This window comes from Hippocampus bargibanti, linkage group LG05, assembly GCF_051943395.1.
Source record: "Hippocampus bargibanti isolate YZ-2025 linkage group LG05, ASM5194339v1, whole genome shotgun sequence".
NCBI classification, from domain to species: domain Eukaryota; kingdom Metazoa; phylum Chordata; class Actinopteri; order Syngnathiformes; family Syngnathidae; genus Hippocampus; species Hippocampus bargibanti.
Window position 1 is genome coordinate 490,814 of NC_142738.1, and position 18,515 is coordinate 509,328.

At 45.3% G+C, this 18,515-nt stretch overlaps 1 protein-coding gene across 1 annotated transcript; it reads left to right on the top strand.

Annotated features, from left to right (window-relative positions):
- The first annotated feature begins 75 nt into the window (after positions 1-75).
- Positions 76-18,428, top strand: ticrr (TopBP1-interacting, checkpoint, and replication regulator). Its single transcript, XM_088996841.1, is given in 22 exon segments — positions 76-1,323; positions 2,361-2,598; positions 3,656-3,891; positions 5,158-5,377; positions 6,543-6,684; positions 6,759-6,883; positions 6,974-7,162; positions 7,827-7,972; positions 8,059-8,159; positions 8,935-9,031; positions 9,105-9,187; positions 10,228-10,458; positions 11,070-11,157; positions 11,326-11,398; positions 11,490-11,624; positions 11,716-11,806; positions 12,778-12,836; positions 12,920-13,161; positions 13,786-13,857; positions 13,859-15,302; positions 16,000-16,125; positions 17,435-18,428. Coding segments are annotated over 22 exon segments (4,926 nt in total). The 5' UTR covers positions 76-663; the 3' UTR covers positions 17,563-18,428.
- The last annotated feature ends 87 nt before the right edge of the window (positions 18,429-18,515 follow it).

Sequence of the window (18,515 nt, forward strand, 5' to 3'; positions counted from 1 at the left end):
TTATTATTATTATTATTATTATTATTATTAGTTAGTAGTAGTAGTAGTAGTCGTAGTAGTAGTAGTCGTAGTATTATATAGATCATTTGGGCGTAGTTTGCAATGATACGTCATAGCGTTCAGGATTTAAAAAGTTAAACACATGGAGGTATCATTTCCTCTTCGTAATGAAAATGACAACAGATGCAACCAATTAGATTTGGGCAAATGTCAGCTGGCGAATAGCGACATAGTAACCTCCCACGTCTGGACCAATGACTTTGTTGTTGTTCAAATATTTGACCAATCGCCGAGGGGGCGGTTTCCCTTTTAAAGAGCGCGAACGGTTGAGAATCGCCGAGGACGACAAAATGGCGAACACCGACTGAAAACTTTTCCTTCAAGTATTTTTATGCGCCAAGAATGTAAACAAATGGACGTTATTTTATACGAAGTGCGTTGTTTGTAAGGACGATAAAGGCGGAACACGCGAGCCCGTAACGGAATAAAATAAGTATCGTTCAAACAGAGCGCGTTGCGGGCACGAAGATGGTCGCCGGCTAGCATGAAATGTCAACATAAGTTGATCTAAAATGTCTTTGACATAAAATGGCGGACAATGGATGAATTAAGTTGAGGTAATGGCGCATCGACGAAGATAACAACCAGTCGCGACTTGACGGAATGGCTTTACACAACTTGGCTTTTGTCATCGACGTGGATTGCGGAGATCAACAATCAAGCGATCGGCTACAAATCAAGAATCACCAATTGAAACGTAGCATTTTGCACATTTTGCTGCATTTCGGCTACAAGTATGGCTTCGACAGAGTACGTTGGGGTTACAAATTCTTCCAATCGGAGTCCGACCCCGGTGCTACTTTGATCACGCGGGGTTCGGACTTCAAGGAACTGCGCCACAAAACTTTTGAGGACTTCAGCGTGGAATTTGATGGCAAGTTTGAGAAACAATGCGCGTCCCAGTCCCAGCGGCCTTGCAGCCGCTCTGCCAGCGTCCAGAACGCCCTGAGAGAAATCCTGCTGGATTTCCAATGGGACCGACCGGATCTCAGCTCTCCTACCAAACTGTCCTTGAGACCCAGGAAGACGAGGCGAGCAGGACCTTTACCGGAGGAGGACCTTCTTCTCGACCCAGCCAAAAACGTGCTGTTTATTGTGGCCGACTGTCCAAGAAGCTGGACGCAACTGGTGGACTATCTCACTTTAACAAACTTCCATGCGAGTGGAGAGGTGTCGGAGTTTATTCTATCCAAAAGTATCCTGGACATGCTGATTCAGAGACAGGTTGTCCTTCACTGGGTGGACAGTACATTGCACGGAAATGTAAGTAACCGACCAACTGCGGAGGTAGAATAGGGTAAGGATGTCAAACATTGGAGTTATGGCTTCTTCTCGGTGGCCCGTTATGAATTTGGGAAAATCATTAGAAGGTTTCATCGCCTCCACATATTACATAAAGAGCACACAAAAAAATTACATTAGATTGGCCTTAACTGGACGGGTCAGGAAACATATTTGCTATCTAGCTAGCAAGCGATCTATTAGCTAACTAGAGAGATAGCTATTAGCAATATAGCTAGCTAGTTGAGTCGGGAAACGCTATCTATCTATCTATCTATCTATCTATCTATCTATCTATCTATCTATCTATCTATCTATCTATACATCCATCTATACATATATTTATTTATTTGCTCATGTATTTATTTTTCTTTCTATCATCTCACATTCTATTAGCTAGCTAGCTTTCTATCTACATATTTGAGTTATTCCAGGTTGAGTGAGCCCTGGTGCGCGTGGCTGCCGCTGCTCACCCACAGAAAAACTTATCCTATGACTGTAACGTAACCTTGAGAGTTTTGAAAGGTGCTTATAAATACAATGTATTATTATATATAATTATATATTATTATATATAATTGTACATCTAGATTACAAGATAGCCAGCTAATAGATTTTCAAGACGTCTTGAAAATGTGTCAGCTAATTTGTGGTGATAATACAGGTAACATCCGACTTACGACCAGCTGGACTGAAGACCACCCGTACTTACGACCACGACCTCCATTTTTAAAATGTTAATTATATGCCTGGGACTGCAACGTGCTAGCAATGTGTTCGGCAATTTTGGCCAGCCAACCAGCATCTCACGCTCGCACAGCAATCGACCGCGTGATGGCACCAGAGGGCGGAGTTTGCCAGTCATTTAGCCTGCAGCTCTCGATTGAAAATTTTGAATGCATTTCAACTTACGACCATTTTGATTTACGACCGTTTGGTCAGAATGGAACTCGGTCGTAAGTCGGATGTTACCTGTATGTAGTCCAGTCAACAATGTCATTGTCATTTTTCCTTGACAGGATTTGCAATGTGGCGACCACTTGGGCTTACACAAGTTCTCCCGGGCCTTGGCGCGCGCAGGTGGTAAAGTGCTCCCCGCCGTTGAACTCCTGAACCGCATCGGGACCAGGACGCCGCGCTCCAACATCGGGAATGAGAGTTTCCCTTTCCGGTCCAGTCTTGGATATTTGCTGTCTTCTGAAAGGCAATACCGCCTTGCTTTCCCCGTCACGGCGGGCACTCTGAAACTGGACGCAGGTAGTTGAGATTTCTGACGCTGACTCAAACACAGTGATACCTTGGTTTACGAACCCCTTGGCTTACGAACTTTTCGGTTTAGGAATGTTACATTTCTGAACATGTTACCTTGTCATACAAACTATTTTGGGATACACACGGAGCTGCCACAATGAGTGACATGTCGTTTGCGAACAAGCCCTTTCTTCTAATAAGAAAATGGCAGCCCACTTGGTTTTATCGTATATTCCCAGCCCCCAGTTTATGGTTAAAGCCATGTGATTGGTCAAGAACGCAGCAGTGAGGGGGAGTTTACAGACAGACAGAGAGTGAAGCCATTCTCCTCACAAGAAAATGGCAGCCGACTTGTTTTTTGTCCTCTATGCCCCGCCCCCAGTCTTCGGTTAAAGCCATGTGATTGGTCAAGAACGCAGCAGTGAGAGGGGGGGGTTAAACATTAAAGAGACAGGCAGACAACAGAGAGAGAGTGAGAAAATGGATGGAAAACAGTGACATTTGGAATCGTTTCAACTTTGATAGTTCAAAGGCAGAGTGTAGACTGCAAGGTTAAAATATCCCAGCAATCAGGCTCCCCAAACAACCCGAGCAAGCCATCTGTACACTTGATGCAAAAAGCTATCAACCCAGCTAAACAGAACACAATTGATGAGGAACAAGGTAAAATGATGGCAGCGAAAGCACCTCTAAGGGATCATTCCTCAAGACGGTGAAAGAAGAAGGTGACGTTCCTCATCAAGTGTTTCATGCTGATGAAAGCGGCCACATCCAGCCATCAACCATCTTCACAAAGGTCAATAAAACGACTTTATTATATAGTACAGTTTATTTCTTTCATTATAATACCACAGCACATTTATTATACATAAAGTAAGGTATATTTTGTATCGTTTTAGAAAGTAGAAAACTGATGTTTTATGGTGACCTGGGAACGGATTATTCTCATTTGAATGGTTTCCTATGGGAAATTAATGTTTGGGATACACACGTTTCACCTTAAACACTGTCTGGGAACCCATTAAGTTCGTAAGCCAAGGTATCGTCATTGTCCCATTTCCAGGTGATGTCGCCCACAGCTGTGCTGTCAATCTGGAAGCGGTCACCCGCGGACAGGCGCCTCTCGCCGACGGGGTGGAGGTGCGTGTGAAGGGTGTGCTGCAGGGCTGGGATGCTTCGTCACTGTCGCGCACATCCACACAGTCGTGGTGGTTGCTACGGTGCTCCGACACCAACGAGCGAGGTGCTGCTTCCTTCCAGCGAGCACTTGTCGAGCTGTCAAGTCGTTCGTTGCACACGGTGAGTCGTCCCAATTGCTTGATTTACACCAAATGTGCCAAAAATATGTCCACTATAGTGCCAGGGTTTTTATCATTGTCACTCAAATTGCAGGACACACAGAATATTGACTACATAAACATTCAGTACAGCGTAAGAAACCCTAAAATCGCTTCTTTCATCAGGAATAGAGTTAATTCCTAAATTATATGGGTCTGGAGTAATCTGACCTTGAAATGGGGGCGACTGTAATCCATATTTGTTGATATAGCGCTTTAACAACAGCTGAAGCTGGAACAAAGCGCTAACATGGACAAAAGGCAAATGCTGCCCCCTCGCCAGAGGTCTGACCAGCGCTTTATCGGGACCTCCACGCATGAAAAACCCGAACAAATTCGGGAATGGCGCTCCACATCATATTTTCAATTCCTGAATAAATTCAGGAATGTCAGCGAATGCAGCGTAAGAAACCTTAGACTCCATTCTTTCATCAGAAAAAAAGAATTAATTCCTAAATTGTATGAATCTGCAATTCTATAATAAGAATAAGAATACATTTCATTTCCAAGTGCCTTTCAAAACTCTCAAGGTCACTTTACAGTCACAGGAGCAGTTTTTCTGTGGGTGAGCAGCGGCAGCCACATGCACCAGCGTTCACTCAACCCGGAATAACTCAAAAAAGCTAGCTAGCTAGTTTATAGATATCAAATACATAGATAGCTAGGTTGCCAGCTCGATCGCTAGCTAGATACCCAGATAGACAGCCTGCTAGCCAGCTCGAAAGCTAGCTAGATATTTAGATTTTATATACTAGGTTAAAGAAAACACTTATCCGTAAAGAAAACAGCTGTTAAAAAAATCGCTCTCTCTGCTAACGACCAGAAGAGGTTGCCCGTCACACACGCTCGGACTCAGCAAGCTAGCTAGAAAGCTATCTAGCTATATAGCTAATAGATATACAGCTAGATAGCCAGTGAGCCAGCCACATAGCTAGCTAGCCATCTAATTAAACGCAAACAGATAGCAAATAGCTAGCTAGCTTTTAGTCCTTTTCATCCAAACGTCAAGTAGACTCTCGGAAATCCCGATGAAAATGAGGACTTGATTGCTACGCTAGCAACTATCATTCAGAAACGGTGCTCGAGGCTCTCGAGTGGACTTCAATGACGCTGGCATGACTCCTTCTTGTGACTGACTCTGAGTCAGCCTTTAGATTGAATACAGCTACTTGGGTACAGATGAAAATGAACCGTCCCGTCCGTCCTTGTCCGTCCCCTCTGTCCACAGTTTGCTGAGGTGAGCCACGGCGGCGGCTCGTCCTCAGCTGTCCTCTCCCCTTGGTCCGACTTTACCGCCCTGCTCACCGTCTTCCGACCCGCCCACGGCGGCATGGAGGTCATATCCGACAGCGGCGGCGATGACATCTCGGATGACCTTCCCGAAGTTGTCAACAGTGTGCTGGGCGTCGTTTATGAAATGATGGCGCAAGATGGCGACGGCGTCGAAGGTAACGATTGGACCGTTTATTTATTTTTGTTTATTTTTTTGCTGCCTAAAATGGACGGACATTTGACAATACAGTGATACCACGGCTTACGAACTTCTCAGAAAGTGTAAGGCGAAAAGTTTGTCTGCCAAACCTTTATTTCCCATAAGAAACCATTAAAAATGAGAATAACCCGTTCCCAGGTCCCCATAAAACATCATTTTCTACAAAATAATCAGAATCCTCTTCATTGCCAAGTATGCAATAATACTAATAATAATAATATCATTTCATTTGTAAGCGCCTTTCAAAAGGATATTTTTTCTGCGGGTGAGCAGCAGCAGCCACATTCGCCAGCGTTCACTCAACGCGGAAGTAACATAAAGTTTAAAAATAACAAATAACATGACAACACAAAGACACAGAGAGTCATTCATTCTTCAGCACTTTCTGTAACCCCTTTGTGACATGAAGCAGTAAAACAAGAGCGCTATTAAAGCAAAAGCCATACGCATATTACTCCATAGCATATGGGAAGTAAATTTCTCATGCTTTCAACATCGTATATGTAAAATAAGAACGATATTAGATGATGTAGAACACACAAGGAATTTGCTGCACTAGTGAATAAGCCTTAAAACTACACAAAATATACCTTATTGTATGTATAATAAATGTGCTATTGTATTGTAATTAAAGTCATTGACTGTAGTGTATAATAGTCGTTTTATTTACCTTTGTGATGGTAGTTGTCAATGGATGATAAACTTCCAGTTTGCCTCTTGATGATCCGAGTGAAGTTGGCGTGCTTTCTCAGCGATAATACCCTCACTCACACTGTCCCCTGCTAGCTGCTTTTCAGTAATCCAAATCAACAGAAGTTTTTTCTTTTGTCATCTTCGGCTTAACACTAGCCAGTAGCGGGGTCTTTTTCGATCCCATAATAGCAAAAGTACTCCACTCGATAACAAACCACTTCTGTACTCAGAGAGGTGGTGTGGAAAACTAGTCCGCCAGCCACCCTGGCGATTGTGTGGTTTGATTCGTCCGCCGAAAACTAGTTTGTATGCCAAGATTATATTCTCGCGAATTTAATGTTTGTAAGGTGAAAAATACGTAAAGTAAAGCGTTGGTAAGCTGAGGTACCACTGTACTGAAAAGGTCCGTTTCCTCACTCCCCCATCAGAGCCGCCAGATGGTCCTCACGTGGTTCCCGAGTGGGCCCAGCAGGAACTGGCTCGTTGCTCACCCGCAATCGGTTTGTGCGAGACTTGGTTTCCGCATTCGGATCACTCGGGGGTGACTTCCCATCTGATGGAGTCCTTCAGGTACTTCAGGTTCAGGTTGAAGCTTGTCATCGTGTGCCACGTGAAGAACGTTTTGGTTGTTGTGTAACTTGCAGGTTGATTCACGCCGCGCCGGACCAAAGAGATGAAGAGCAACTTGTTGAGCAGACACAGCTGATCAATGATCTGGCCGATCTCTATCAGTCGTCAGCGCGTCCCGAGAATAAAAGGGGCAAGAAACGTACGGTGAATTTGCGCCATTGATTCGCGGAGAGAGCACGGCAGGATGTAACCTGTCCATTTTCCTTCTGTCCTCCCTCTTTTTCCGTAGCAGGCTCACAACGCACGCCGGTGAAGCGGAAAATGAAGAGCATGAGTCGTTCGTTGCAGATGCTCAACGTGGCGCGGCTCAACGCCAAAGCCCAAAAGTGTCGAGCCGACGTCGATCCGCCTCCGGCGCAGCGACCGGCAAAGAGGCGCAAGAGCGACAGGAACAAAGCCGAAGGAGTCGACGTCATCCGTAAGGATCATAACCGCCGTCGTCCGAGCCTCCCGTTGACCTTTCAGAATAATCCATTTCATTTCTGAGCGCCTTCCAAAACTCTCAAGATCACTTTTCAGTCACAAAATAAGTTTTTCTGTGGGTGAGCAGCGGCAGCCACACGCACCAGCGTTCACTCAACCCGGAAGTAACTCAAATCGATAGAAAGCTGGCTAGCTAGGTAGCTATAGATAGCCGTATAACTAATAGATAGCCAGCTATATAGCTAGCGAGCCAGCCAGTCAGATAGCTAATAGATAGACAGCTAGCTAGGTTTCTATTTTTTTGTCTCCGGTGGAGCACGCTGCACTCGTATCATCATAAGAAACATTGAGGCACTCTACACTTCTATTTGGGTTACCGTTTCGAGAGTTAATTGCGACGGGGGAAGAAGCTGTTAATATGCCTGCTGGATTTGGTGCGCATGAATTGGTAGTGCCTGGCTTGCCTGAGGGGAGTCGCTGGAAAAGGCGGTGGGCAGGGTGCGGAGGGTCCGGTAGGATTTTTCCATGCCCTTGTCTTGATTCTTGCAGTGTGGAAGTCCTGGACGACGCCAATGATTTTGTTTTCCGCCGTCCTGTCTGTCGAAGTGGGCTTTTGTCCATTTGTCCAACTGATGCGTTGCGTTGAATCCCTTCGTCAGTCTTTAGCAATCAAGCCGAGCTGCTGTCCCACGTGCGCTCCGTCTACGAGAAGAGCAACTCGGAGAAAACCTCATCTGCCCTGGATGTTGCGCAACGGCTTTTGGCTGCCGTCAAAACCTTCCTGGTATCAACATCGCAGCCACAGGTGAGATAGTTTTTGTTGATTTCTCGCGCGCCATTTTGACAACAGATGCGAGCGATGGGTGTCATGAGTTTGATTCATTCGCGCAGGTCGAGGCCGTTGCGTTTTGCCGCCGGCACCTTTTGAAGAGCGGCAAAAGCATCAGGCAGGCTTACGGCGCCGCTACCGATGTGGAGAGCAAAGTCCGAGAGTGAGTTTGTGTGTGTTTGCACATTTTTACACTTGACCAAATGAACCCTAGTGGTCATCTGCAACAGCCCCAAATACCTCATCTTATGAACGCTTTAGCCAACAAACATTTCGCTTTACGAACGTTAAATTCGCGAGAATATAATCATGGCATACGAACTAAGCACACGGAGCGCCACAATGAGCGATGTGTCGTTCGCAAACGAGACAGTTCTCCTCACAAGGAGCCAACTTTTAAAATAAGGTATATTTTGTGTAGTTTTAAGACTTAGAAAATTAGAATGTAGAAAATGATGTTTTATGGGGACCTGGGAACGGATTATTCTCATTTTAATGGTTTCCTATGGGAAATAAATTTTTGGGATACACAATTTTCGCCTTACACACTCTGTCTGGGAACCAATTAAGTTTGTAAGCCAAGGTATCACTGTACAGTGATACCTTGGCTTACGAACTCTTTAGCTAACGAACGTTTCGCCTTACGAACTTTAAATTCGAAAGAATATAATCTTGGCTAGTTTTTGGGAAACGCATGGATCACCACAATGAGTGATGTGTCGTTTGCGAATGAGCCGGTTTTCCTAACAAGGAGCTGAGAATGGCAGCCGACTTTTAAAATCAGGTATATGTTGTAGAAAGTAGTAGAAAATGATGTGTTATGGGGACCTGGGAACGGATTATTCTCATTTTTAATGGTTTCCTATGGGAAATTAATGTTTGGAATACACACTTTTGTCATTTTTGAAACACTTGTGATGTATATTTGCGTCCACTAGATGCCAGCTGCAGGCGCTGCTCAGATTGGAGTTGTGCAAACTTTTCTCCCCCGAGGATCCTGACGACGGGATGGATGCTGAACAAATGGCAGAGGAGGTAGACGGAATATTCTCACAAACCTTTTCTCATCAATGTCCCACAATTCATCCCACACCTCTTTGTTCCCAAGGTGGCTGACATGCTGCGAATCATATCGCTAACAAAAGACCCGGCGTGCCTCGCCAAGTTCCTTCAGGATCAAGTCCTCCCGGCGTAAGTTTTATTTTTTTCTTGCTCCCCAAAACAATTTTTTTATGCTCTTTGGCATTGCGCACCTTGGCCACCAGGGGGCTGTACAATACAGATGTGATGTGATTTTCGCAGAAGATAAAGAATATATAATAATACATTTCAGAATCAGAATCAGAATCATCTTAATTGCCAAGTATGTAGAACACACAAGGAATTTGTTTCCGGTAGAACACGCTGCACTAGTCATTTCGAAGCGCCATTTGCTAGCTATACGGATGGCTTTCGAGCTAGCTAGGTCACAGAGTCTACTTGACGTTTGGATGAAAAGGACTAAAAGCTAGCTAGCTGTTTGCTATCTAATTGCTATTTATTAGCTGGCTAGCTAGCTATATGGCTGGCTCGCTGGCTATCTAGCTGCACAAAACCGGGTTAGATGGAGGGCATTGATTCGCTGTGGCGACCCCTGATAGTTCAAAGGCAGAGTGTAGAAAGGAAAATACTTTTTTTTTTGTAACTTACTTACTTATTATTTCGATAACACCTAAGACCATATGAAATTGAACATTTGAATACAGAAGGCCTTCTAACGGTAGCCATTTTAAGGATCATAATAATACATTTCATTCATTCAAAACTCTCACGGTCACGTTACAGTCACAGGAGAAGTTTTTGTCCTGTCGGTGAGCAGCGGCAACCACATGCGGCAGCGTTCACTCAACCCGGAACTCAAATAGATAGAAAGCTAGCTAGCTAGTCAGTTGATAGCCAACAGATACCTAGCTAGATAGCCAGCCAGCTAGATAGCTAATGGCTAGCCTGCCAGATAGCTACTAGATAGCAAATGGCTGGCAAACGATGATAATAATAATAATAATAGGAAGAAGAAGAATATTTTTCTATAGTAACATCCCTTTTTTACTGAAAATTCTTCAACAAGTAAAACAACGTAGAGACCTGTAAAAAATACAAGAATAAAAATCGTAAAACTATAAAGTGATCAATCATGCCAATCAAGTTTCTATGTAATTTTGTTGTTGTTGAACATCCACCTGTTGTTGCAGTTTCCTGACATCCATCCCGAGAATCCTGGCCGACATCTACCACAATCTGGGCACGCAGCTTCCCGACTCCTTGCTGGCCGTCCTTCCCGCCGACTTCTTCAGCGACGAGTCGCTAGCTGCGGACGCCGTTTCTCCGTCGGCCTTCTCGTCCCACCCGTCCACACACCGCTCGCTTTCCGTGTGTAGCGATCGCCTGGAGGATCTGCGGCATCGCTCTGCTAACAAGAGGAGGTGAGAGGGCGGCTCCAGTGCCAGGGTTTTGTCAACCTTACACTCTCTTCTTTCAGAAACAGAAAAAAAAACAAGTTAATTCCTAAGTTATCTAAGCTTGAAATTGGGGCAGGTGTCCAAAATACAATGTAATACATACATATTGGTTTATATAGCGCTTTAGCAACCGCTGAAGGTGGAATAACGCGCTTATGTGGACAAAAGGCCAATGCTGCCCCTTGTGGAAGGGGAAAAAACACATTGCCAGACAGGTCTGACAAGCACTTTATCTTTATTGGCACCCCCGGCAAGAAAAAAACAAAACCCGAACAAATTTGGGAATAGCACCCCACGTCATGCTTTTAAGTTAATTCATCAAACACATCTATTTCAAATTAGTTGAATAATTAATCAAATGATTAGACATTTAAACAGCTTCTTCCCCCAAGCCATTAACTCTTTGAACTCTTTCAACAGTAGCCAAAATGGAACTCCACTTAGCAGTTTTTTTTGACGACGATACTAGTGCACAAATTCCTTGTGTGTTCTACATACTTGGCAATAAAGATGATTCTGATTCTGATTAATAGTTAGTTGGTTAATTTGTAATATTGTTATCTTTTTTTTTTCAGGGGTGGGATGCTGACTCGTCATCGCAGTATGACCGAATCCTCGCAGAGTCTGCGCCAAATCGAGATGCCGAAAAAGACAACGCGCGCTGTAAGGCCAACCGAGACGAAATTATGGGTCGCATAATGCATTATTATGATCAGGATATGATTATTTGCATGTTATTAGTATACAGTGATACTGAATCACTTGAATCTACTTTGATGACTTTTTCTTCGGATGCTCCCTTTTAATTCCGTTTATTTTTGAATGAATTAGTCCAGATCCAAAGTTTGTCCATCTCCGGAAAAACCAGCGTCGCTACGGCAACCCCAAAAACAAGAAAACCACGGTACAATTTGCCTTTTTTTTTTCTCCCCAATTTTGCCAGGCGAGTCTCTTGCCCGTCTTGTCATGCATGTTTTGCCATCTGCCTCACTCAGAAGTCACCAAAGTCAGACGAAACCTCTTTAGCCCCGATGCACCGCCGTCTCGACACAAGAAGAGCAAACTTGGCCGCAGCCAATCCGTCTCGGTGGTGGAAGGCCTGCAACGCAAACCATCGCACAAGCCTACCGGTAACAATCGGCAAGAATAATAAAAAAGACAAATAATCATCACCAAATTTGCCATAACTAAATGTTTGTTTGTTTTTTTTTTCTTCCTCAGAGCGGCGCAGGCTCCTAACAAATAAAGTTTGCGAGACACCACACCACAAGCAGGTGTCCAATCGGCTCCTTTATCAACAAAAAATGGGCCGGTACGTCTCATTCCATGCTGTCAATCAAATCTCCACTTCGTCTCCTTACATCGGTCGTACAGGAGTGGTCCATCGATGAAAAGGTTTCTTCAGCTGTCATCTGGACGCCTTTTCAAGGTGTCGGACGTTTCGCTTCGTCACAGGATCAGTTTTTCTGCGGGTGAGAAGCGGCAGCCAAATGCACCAGCGTTCACTCAACCCGGAAATAACTCAAATAGATAGAAAGCTAGCCAGCTAGCTAACAGATAGCTAATAGATAGCCAGCTAGACAGTTAGCTAACTAGCTAGATAGCCATATAGCTAATAAATAGCCAGCCACATAGCTAGCTAGACAGTTAGGTAACTAGCTAGATAGCCATATAGCTAATAAATAGCCAGCCACACAGCTAGCTAGACAGATAGCCAATAGATAACAAATAGATAGGCAGCTAGACAGTTAGCTAATTCGATAGATAGCCATATTGCTAATAAATAGCCAGCTACATGTGCTAACTGATAACAAAAAGATAGCCAAGCGGCGCAGTCCGATTGGCCTCCCTGAGAATGACACTGCGCACCCGCAGAGCAACGTTTCCGTATGGAGTTGAAAGTTCATCCTCAGCACAAACATAGGCTTAGTTATGCTGATGCTGATGAGGTGATACCAGAGCAAATGGGGCAATCAGGCCAGTCGTAGAACCCACACTCAGGCAGGACAAAAGAAGTAATCAGTGTAGCCGCAGGGAGTAGTCCTCTGCTCCCCCCAATCTGAGAGCGGGGACCAATCATAGCAGAGTCTGGAGAGTAGGGATATATAGAGGGCCAAAACTACCAGCAAAAGAATTTAGTTTGCTGACGAAGCCTCTTGGAGAAGAAGCGAAACGTCCGACACCTTCAAAGAAGTCCAGATGACGGCTGACGAAATTGTGAGGCTCCTTACGGTCATTCTCATTTGTTTCATTATTCTTTTCATTTTTCTGTCACGTCCGTAGAAGCGCCGATCTGACCGAGGATTTTATTGTGGAAGAGTCGCCGCTGAAACCGTCCCAAGGTCTGAATTTGACCATTTGTAATTCGCCGTTATAGCGTTAAAAGCGACCTGTTGAATATTTCCGTTTTGTTTTTTTTTGGCAGAGGTCCGAAGGAGCCCGAGGATCAAAGACTTTGCCAGGAGACACTCCAAGGCTTTTTATTCGGCTTCGCAACGGCGCTCGCGCAACCTGGAGAGGGCGCTCTCCGCCTCACGCCTTCCGCCGGGCGACGTGAAGGTGGAAAAAGTTCGCTCCCCCATGAGGCTCCTTTTTAGCGCCGTTCGCCCTTCCGCTTCGGCGCCGACCCACGGAAACGGGATGTCTGCACACTCCAGCCTCTTTCAGGTAATAATAATAATACATTTCAAAACTCTCAGCGTCACTTTACAGTCACAAGATAAGTTTTTTTCTGTGGGTGAGCAGCGGCAGCCACATGCGCCAGCGTTCACTCAACCCGGCCGGAATAGCGCCACATGCGCCAGCCCCCGAAGTAACTCAAATAGCTAGCAAGCTAGCTAGCTAGCAAATAGATATCTAATAGCTAGCGAATGGATAGCTAATAGCTAGGGAATGGATAGCTAATAGATGGCTAATAGCCAGCAAATAGATAGCCATTAGCTAGTGAATATATAGGTAATAACGAGTAAATAGATAGCCATCATCTAACGAATAGATAGCTAATAGCTAGCGCATAGTTAGCTATTCGCTAGCGAATAGCTGGCTAATAGCTAGCGAATAGATGGCTAATAGCCAGCAAACAGATGGCTAATAGCTAGCAAATAGATAGCCAATAGCCAGCGAATAGATAGCTACTAGTACTTGAGACATAAAAGAAAATGGCAGACCAAGCTGGTGCGTGTGGCTGCCCATGCTCATCCAAAGAAAAACGTATCCTGTGACTTTGAAAGTCTTCTTAATGAAATGTATAATGAGTCTTTTGACTTCTTAACGCTGCACACCAATGTCCAGAGTGCCAACAAGACACCGGAAAAGACCCCCCACAAAAGAATCGCAGCCGTCAATGTTGCCCACGCCACCCCGAAAAACTCCGCCTCCGTCCAGACGACGCACTCCCCCCGTAGGCCAACCGGGTGTGACCCTGAGGGGAAGTCCCTTCCGATCTCCCGCCGGAAAATCTTGGGAGACGCCCGTCGAGCAAAGTCCCGCCGCGAGTCCGCGAAAGGGAATCCTGCGGACTCCAGTCAAGCCTTTGGAAGGCGCCGGATTACATTTGGGGTTCAGGACCCCCAAAAAGATGGTCTCCTGGTCCCCGTCGCCACGGAAAAAAACACCCGACGAGGCGCCCGACTCGGCCTCTCCGTTGACGAAAAACCCCGGCGACAAGGCGGACACTTTTAAGACCCCCGATAAGTCGCGTCAATCATCGCAACGGGTGAGCACGATAGGCCGGAGGAGACCGGAGGCGGAACCGTTCCAGTTTTCGCCACCTCGACGGCGAAGCGCCGCCACCGGACGTCAAGCGATGGCCACTCGGTCTGCTTCAAGTCCCAAGATGGCTTCCCAAATTTGGCCAGCTGCAAGCGAGCCGACGCTGACGAGATCTCGGACGGACCACGCCGCCATTTTGCTTCCGGGAAGCCGTTTGCATTTAGCGGAAGAAACCAGGCCCGCCGGCGGCGCCCAATCATCTAGAAGCGAGAGCGCCTCTCCTTTGGACGCGTCGGTGGTCAAGGCGCACTTTAGCGGCGGCCTCAGGATGAACATTTCTTTGGCCCGCAAGTCCGCCCGGGACGAGGACCCGGGTGACCCCCGAGGTGCGACGCCCGCTTGCAGCTACGGCTTCCGCCAGACGCCCGACCGGCGGCAGCGCGAGGCGGCCGCGCGCTTGGGCTACTCGGGGCCATCCCCGAGGTTCTCCTCCCCCGAGGGTCCGATCGGGCGGCGCCACCTCAAAGGCGCCGCCACCCCAAAATCCGCTTCCTATCAAGTGGAAATCCAAATGCAAACGTCCGGGCTCCCCAAACTCAAATTAAAACGGAGCGACTCCGCCGCCAGTCCTTCGCCGTCGCACCCCAAACGTCCGGAAGCCACTTCGGTCTCGCCGCCCGCCTGTCGCCACGCCACCCCCGCCGAAGGCGGAGCGGTTCAAACCCGCATCTGCCAATCCTACACGCCCAACCGCCCCCCGGCGGGCGCCGCCTCCTCCCCGTCGCCGTCCCCCCAAAGCGTCGGGAAGTTGACCCCGGACAACCTGAACGGGTGGCGGCGGCGGAAACGCGCCCACGCGGGTGGCAAACGCCGCAGCGGCCGCACCCGCTCCCCGAAGGCCGACCCCGCGGACGAGGCGGAACTTGGAGTGAGCAGGTTGTCGGACGCCGATGACCCCGATGACCTCGCCGGGGGGTCGGCGTGGAAACGAGCTCGCCTGCCCGTCGGCGACGCCTCCCCTCGATGTGCCGACGATCCTGGCCGAGATGAGGAACTGATGCGGACCGCCGGAGACGGAGACGGCGACGTCACGTCCAGTAAGCTGACGCATACTCATTAACTCCTTCACTGCCGATGAAGATGTTCAACGGTTCTAAAATGGAGATTTGCAATTTTTTTTTCTAAAATTTTCTACTTTTTTTAATTCTATAATTGAAAGTTTCTACTTTTTTGTATTCCGACATTTTATTTTTTTTCTAAAATGGAGATTTTCTAAAAAAAAAAAATTGTCAAATGGCAATTTTTGACATTTTTTTAATTCTAAAATTGAGATTTTCTACATATTTCGTTATTATAAAAATGGCGATTTTCAACATTTTAATTTTTTTTCTAAAATGATTTTTTTTACATTTTTTATTGTAAAATTGAAATTTCTACATTTTTTAATTATAAAATTGCAATTTTCTACATTTTATTATAAAATTATTGTCAAACGGCAATTGTCTACATTTTTAAAAAATTCTAAAAATGGCAATTTTCTACATTTAATTTTTTTTTAAATGGAGATATTTGTACATAAAAAAAATCTAAAATGGAGATTTTCTAAATTTATTTTTGTTCTAAAATGGTGATTTTCTGCATTGCAACCTAAAGCAAGAAAAACGGAATCTGCACCTCACATGGACTTGATTGTATCAACCCATGCGATCCATTCTTAATCCTACGGCCCACTTTTTTTTAACGACATTTTTATCACATATTTTAGCTGAACTGTTTGTTTTGTTTGATCCGTAGCCACGCCTCCGGGCTCGGTGATAAGGAAGCCCGTCACAGCCGGTGGGATTTTGGCTCTCACTCAATCGCCGTTGCTCTTCAAGGAAAGACCGATTTGCGCGAGCCGGCGAGCGCCTCGTTTGAAAGGTAAGAACGGCCACGTTGTACCTAGACGGCTAACATCCGAGTTACGACCGGGTTCAGTTCCGACAAAATGGTCGTAAGTCAAATGGTCGTAAGTTGAAATGCATTCAAAATGGCCGACGTGACGTTTACAACAATATACAGGGAACACACGAGTTACGACCGGGTTCAGTTCTGACAAAACGGTCGCAAATCGAAATGCATTCAAATTGGCCGACATGACGTTTACAACAATATACAGGCAACATCCGAGTTACGACCGGGTTATATTTCGACAAAATGGTCCTAAGTCAAACGGTCGCAAGTCGAAACGTTTATACGACAGGATAGTACACAATGTCAATCGGTTGTTTTTAAGCAATGTTTTCTATTGAATACTATTATATACCAAACTGTTTACAGTTCATTTATAAATTTCATAACTGTTAGTGTCATTTTTATCATTTTATATTTCGTATTATCGATTTTTATTACTGTATAACTGTTCCTGTAATGTACACAATGCTGTTTACTGTACAGTTCATTTATAAATCTTATACATAGCTTTTGGTGTCGGCGCACACGCGTTCTGCCGACCCAGATAGGCACGGCTTCCCACGCTTGCGCGCTGTTGAAAAAATTGCTCTCCCTGCTAACAGCCAGAAGAGGTTGCCTGACAGTACTGCAGGAGATGTTGTCAAAACAGTAGCTGCACTGTATAACTACTGTATTGAATGTAGTCACGCAGTTGATTGCTGTGCGAGTGTGTGACATGCTGGCTGGCCAAAATTGTAGTACGCATTGCCGGCTGCTTGCGCGTTGCGGTTCCAGGCGTACAATTTTTAAAAAAGGGTCTTGTGGTCGTGGTAGGAAGTAGGAGTGGTCGTAACTCGGATGTTACCTGTATTTTATTTAATTTATTTTTGTCATGTTGTGAGACGCTGAAAATTGGATGCTGGGACGTAGTTTGGACACCAAACCAGTGGCCTAGTTTCACATTTGTAAAATTTTCACACAAAAGCGATTAGAAAAAAATGTTTTTTTAAAGGACAACTGACACCATTTTTTGTTTCCTAACTATCTATTAGCTGGCTAACTGGCTGGCTATCTATGAGATATCTATTAGCTAGCTAGCTAACTTGATCTATTTGAGTTATTCCTGGTTGAACGGGGTCACGGTTGCTGGCTACCTAGCTAGCTATCTATTTGCTATCTATTAGCTAGCTAGCTAGCTAGATCTATTTGCGTAATTCCCGGTTGAGTGAACGCTGGCGCATTTCCCCCCCTCCGCCCGATGACCAAACCAGAATTTTGTCTGTGTGGGATGTTGCAGACGAATTGGCGGTCGAGAGGAGGATGGAGGCGGACCAGGGGGCGGACCAGGAGGCGGACCAGGAGGCGGATTTCATTTTTGGCCGGCCCACCCGACGCTCCAACAGCAGGAAGAGGCTTCTTCATTGAGTGGCTCAAAGCCGTAAAGCCTCCACAGGATTTTTTTCACGCCGACATTTCAAACGTTCTTAGAAGCGTTCTATTTTCGTGGCCTCCTAACATTTGCTCTTTTTAAAGATATTTAGCTTTAAAATATATTCAGGGATCAATATGAGTCATTTTTCAAACGTCTGTTAAAAACGGCTCGTGATTTTCCACCCACCTCATTTTCTCTCTTTGTGTCGTACACTGTACGTGTTTATTTATTTGTTGCCTTTTTTTATGACAAAATAGATCTTAAGTCAAAGGGAATGATTGAAGCTTTTATTGGGAATGTAAACATTCGACAGTCGTGTAAATAAATGCCAGTTTTCACAATCCGTTTGCCAAAAATGTTTGTCTGTTCTCTTGTCAAATGCGCATCGATTGGCTAGCTAGTTAGCTTTCTATCTATTTGAGTTACTTCCAGGTTGAGTGGAACGCCGGCACGTGTGGCTGCCGCTGCTCACTCGCAGAAAAGCTGATCCTGTGACTATAAGGTGACCTTGAGAGTTTTGAAAGGTGCTCATGAATAAAATTATTATCATTTGTTAGCTGTTTGCTATCTATTAGCACTCCCCTCCGCTTCCTTATTAGGAACTTCCTCGTGTCGTGTCTCATTGTGAGTCGACATATTTGTGTTGTTCATTCAGAATTAAAAAAAACACAGACGGAACGGATTAACAATTTTTACATTGATTATAATGGAAAATGTTGTTTTGGTTTACAACCAAATCCGTTTTTATACAGGTTTCTGCAACGGAATATGGTTGAAAACCCAGTTTTGACTGTATAGATTGTAACAAAACACTAAATCTACCTCAAAAGAGTATTTTCAGTGAAGTTATGCAATAAAGTATTTTCACATCCTAACTTTGGTCTAGGGTACAAATTCCTTGGGTACTTTGTGTACATTCATTTTTTTTTTCTTTTGACTCTTGCCA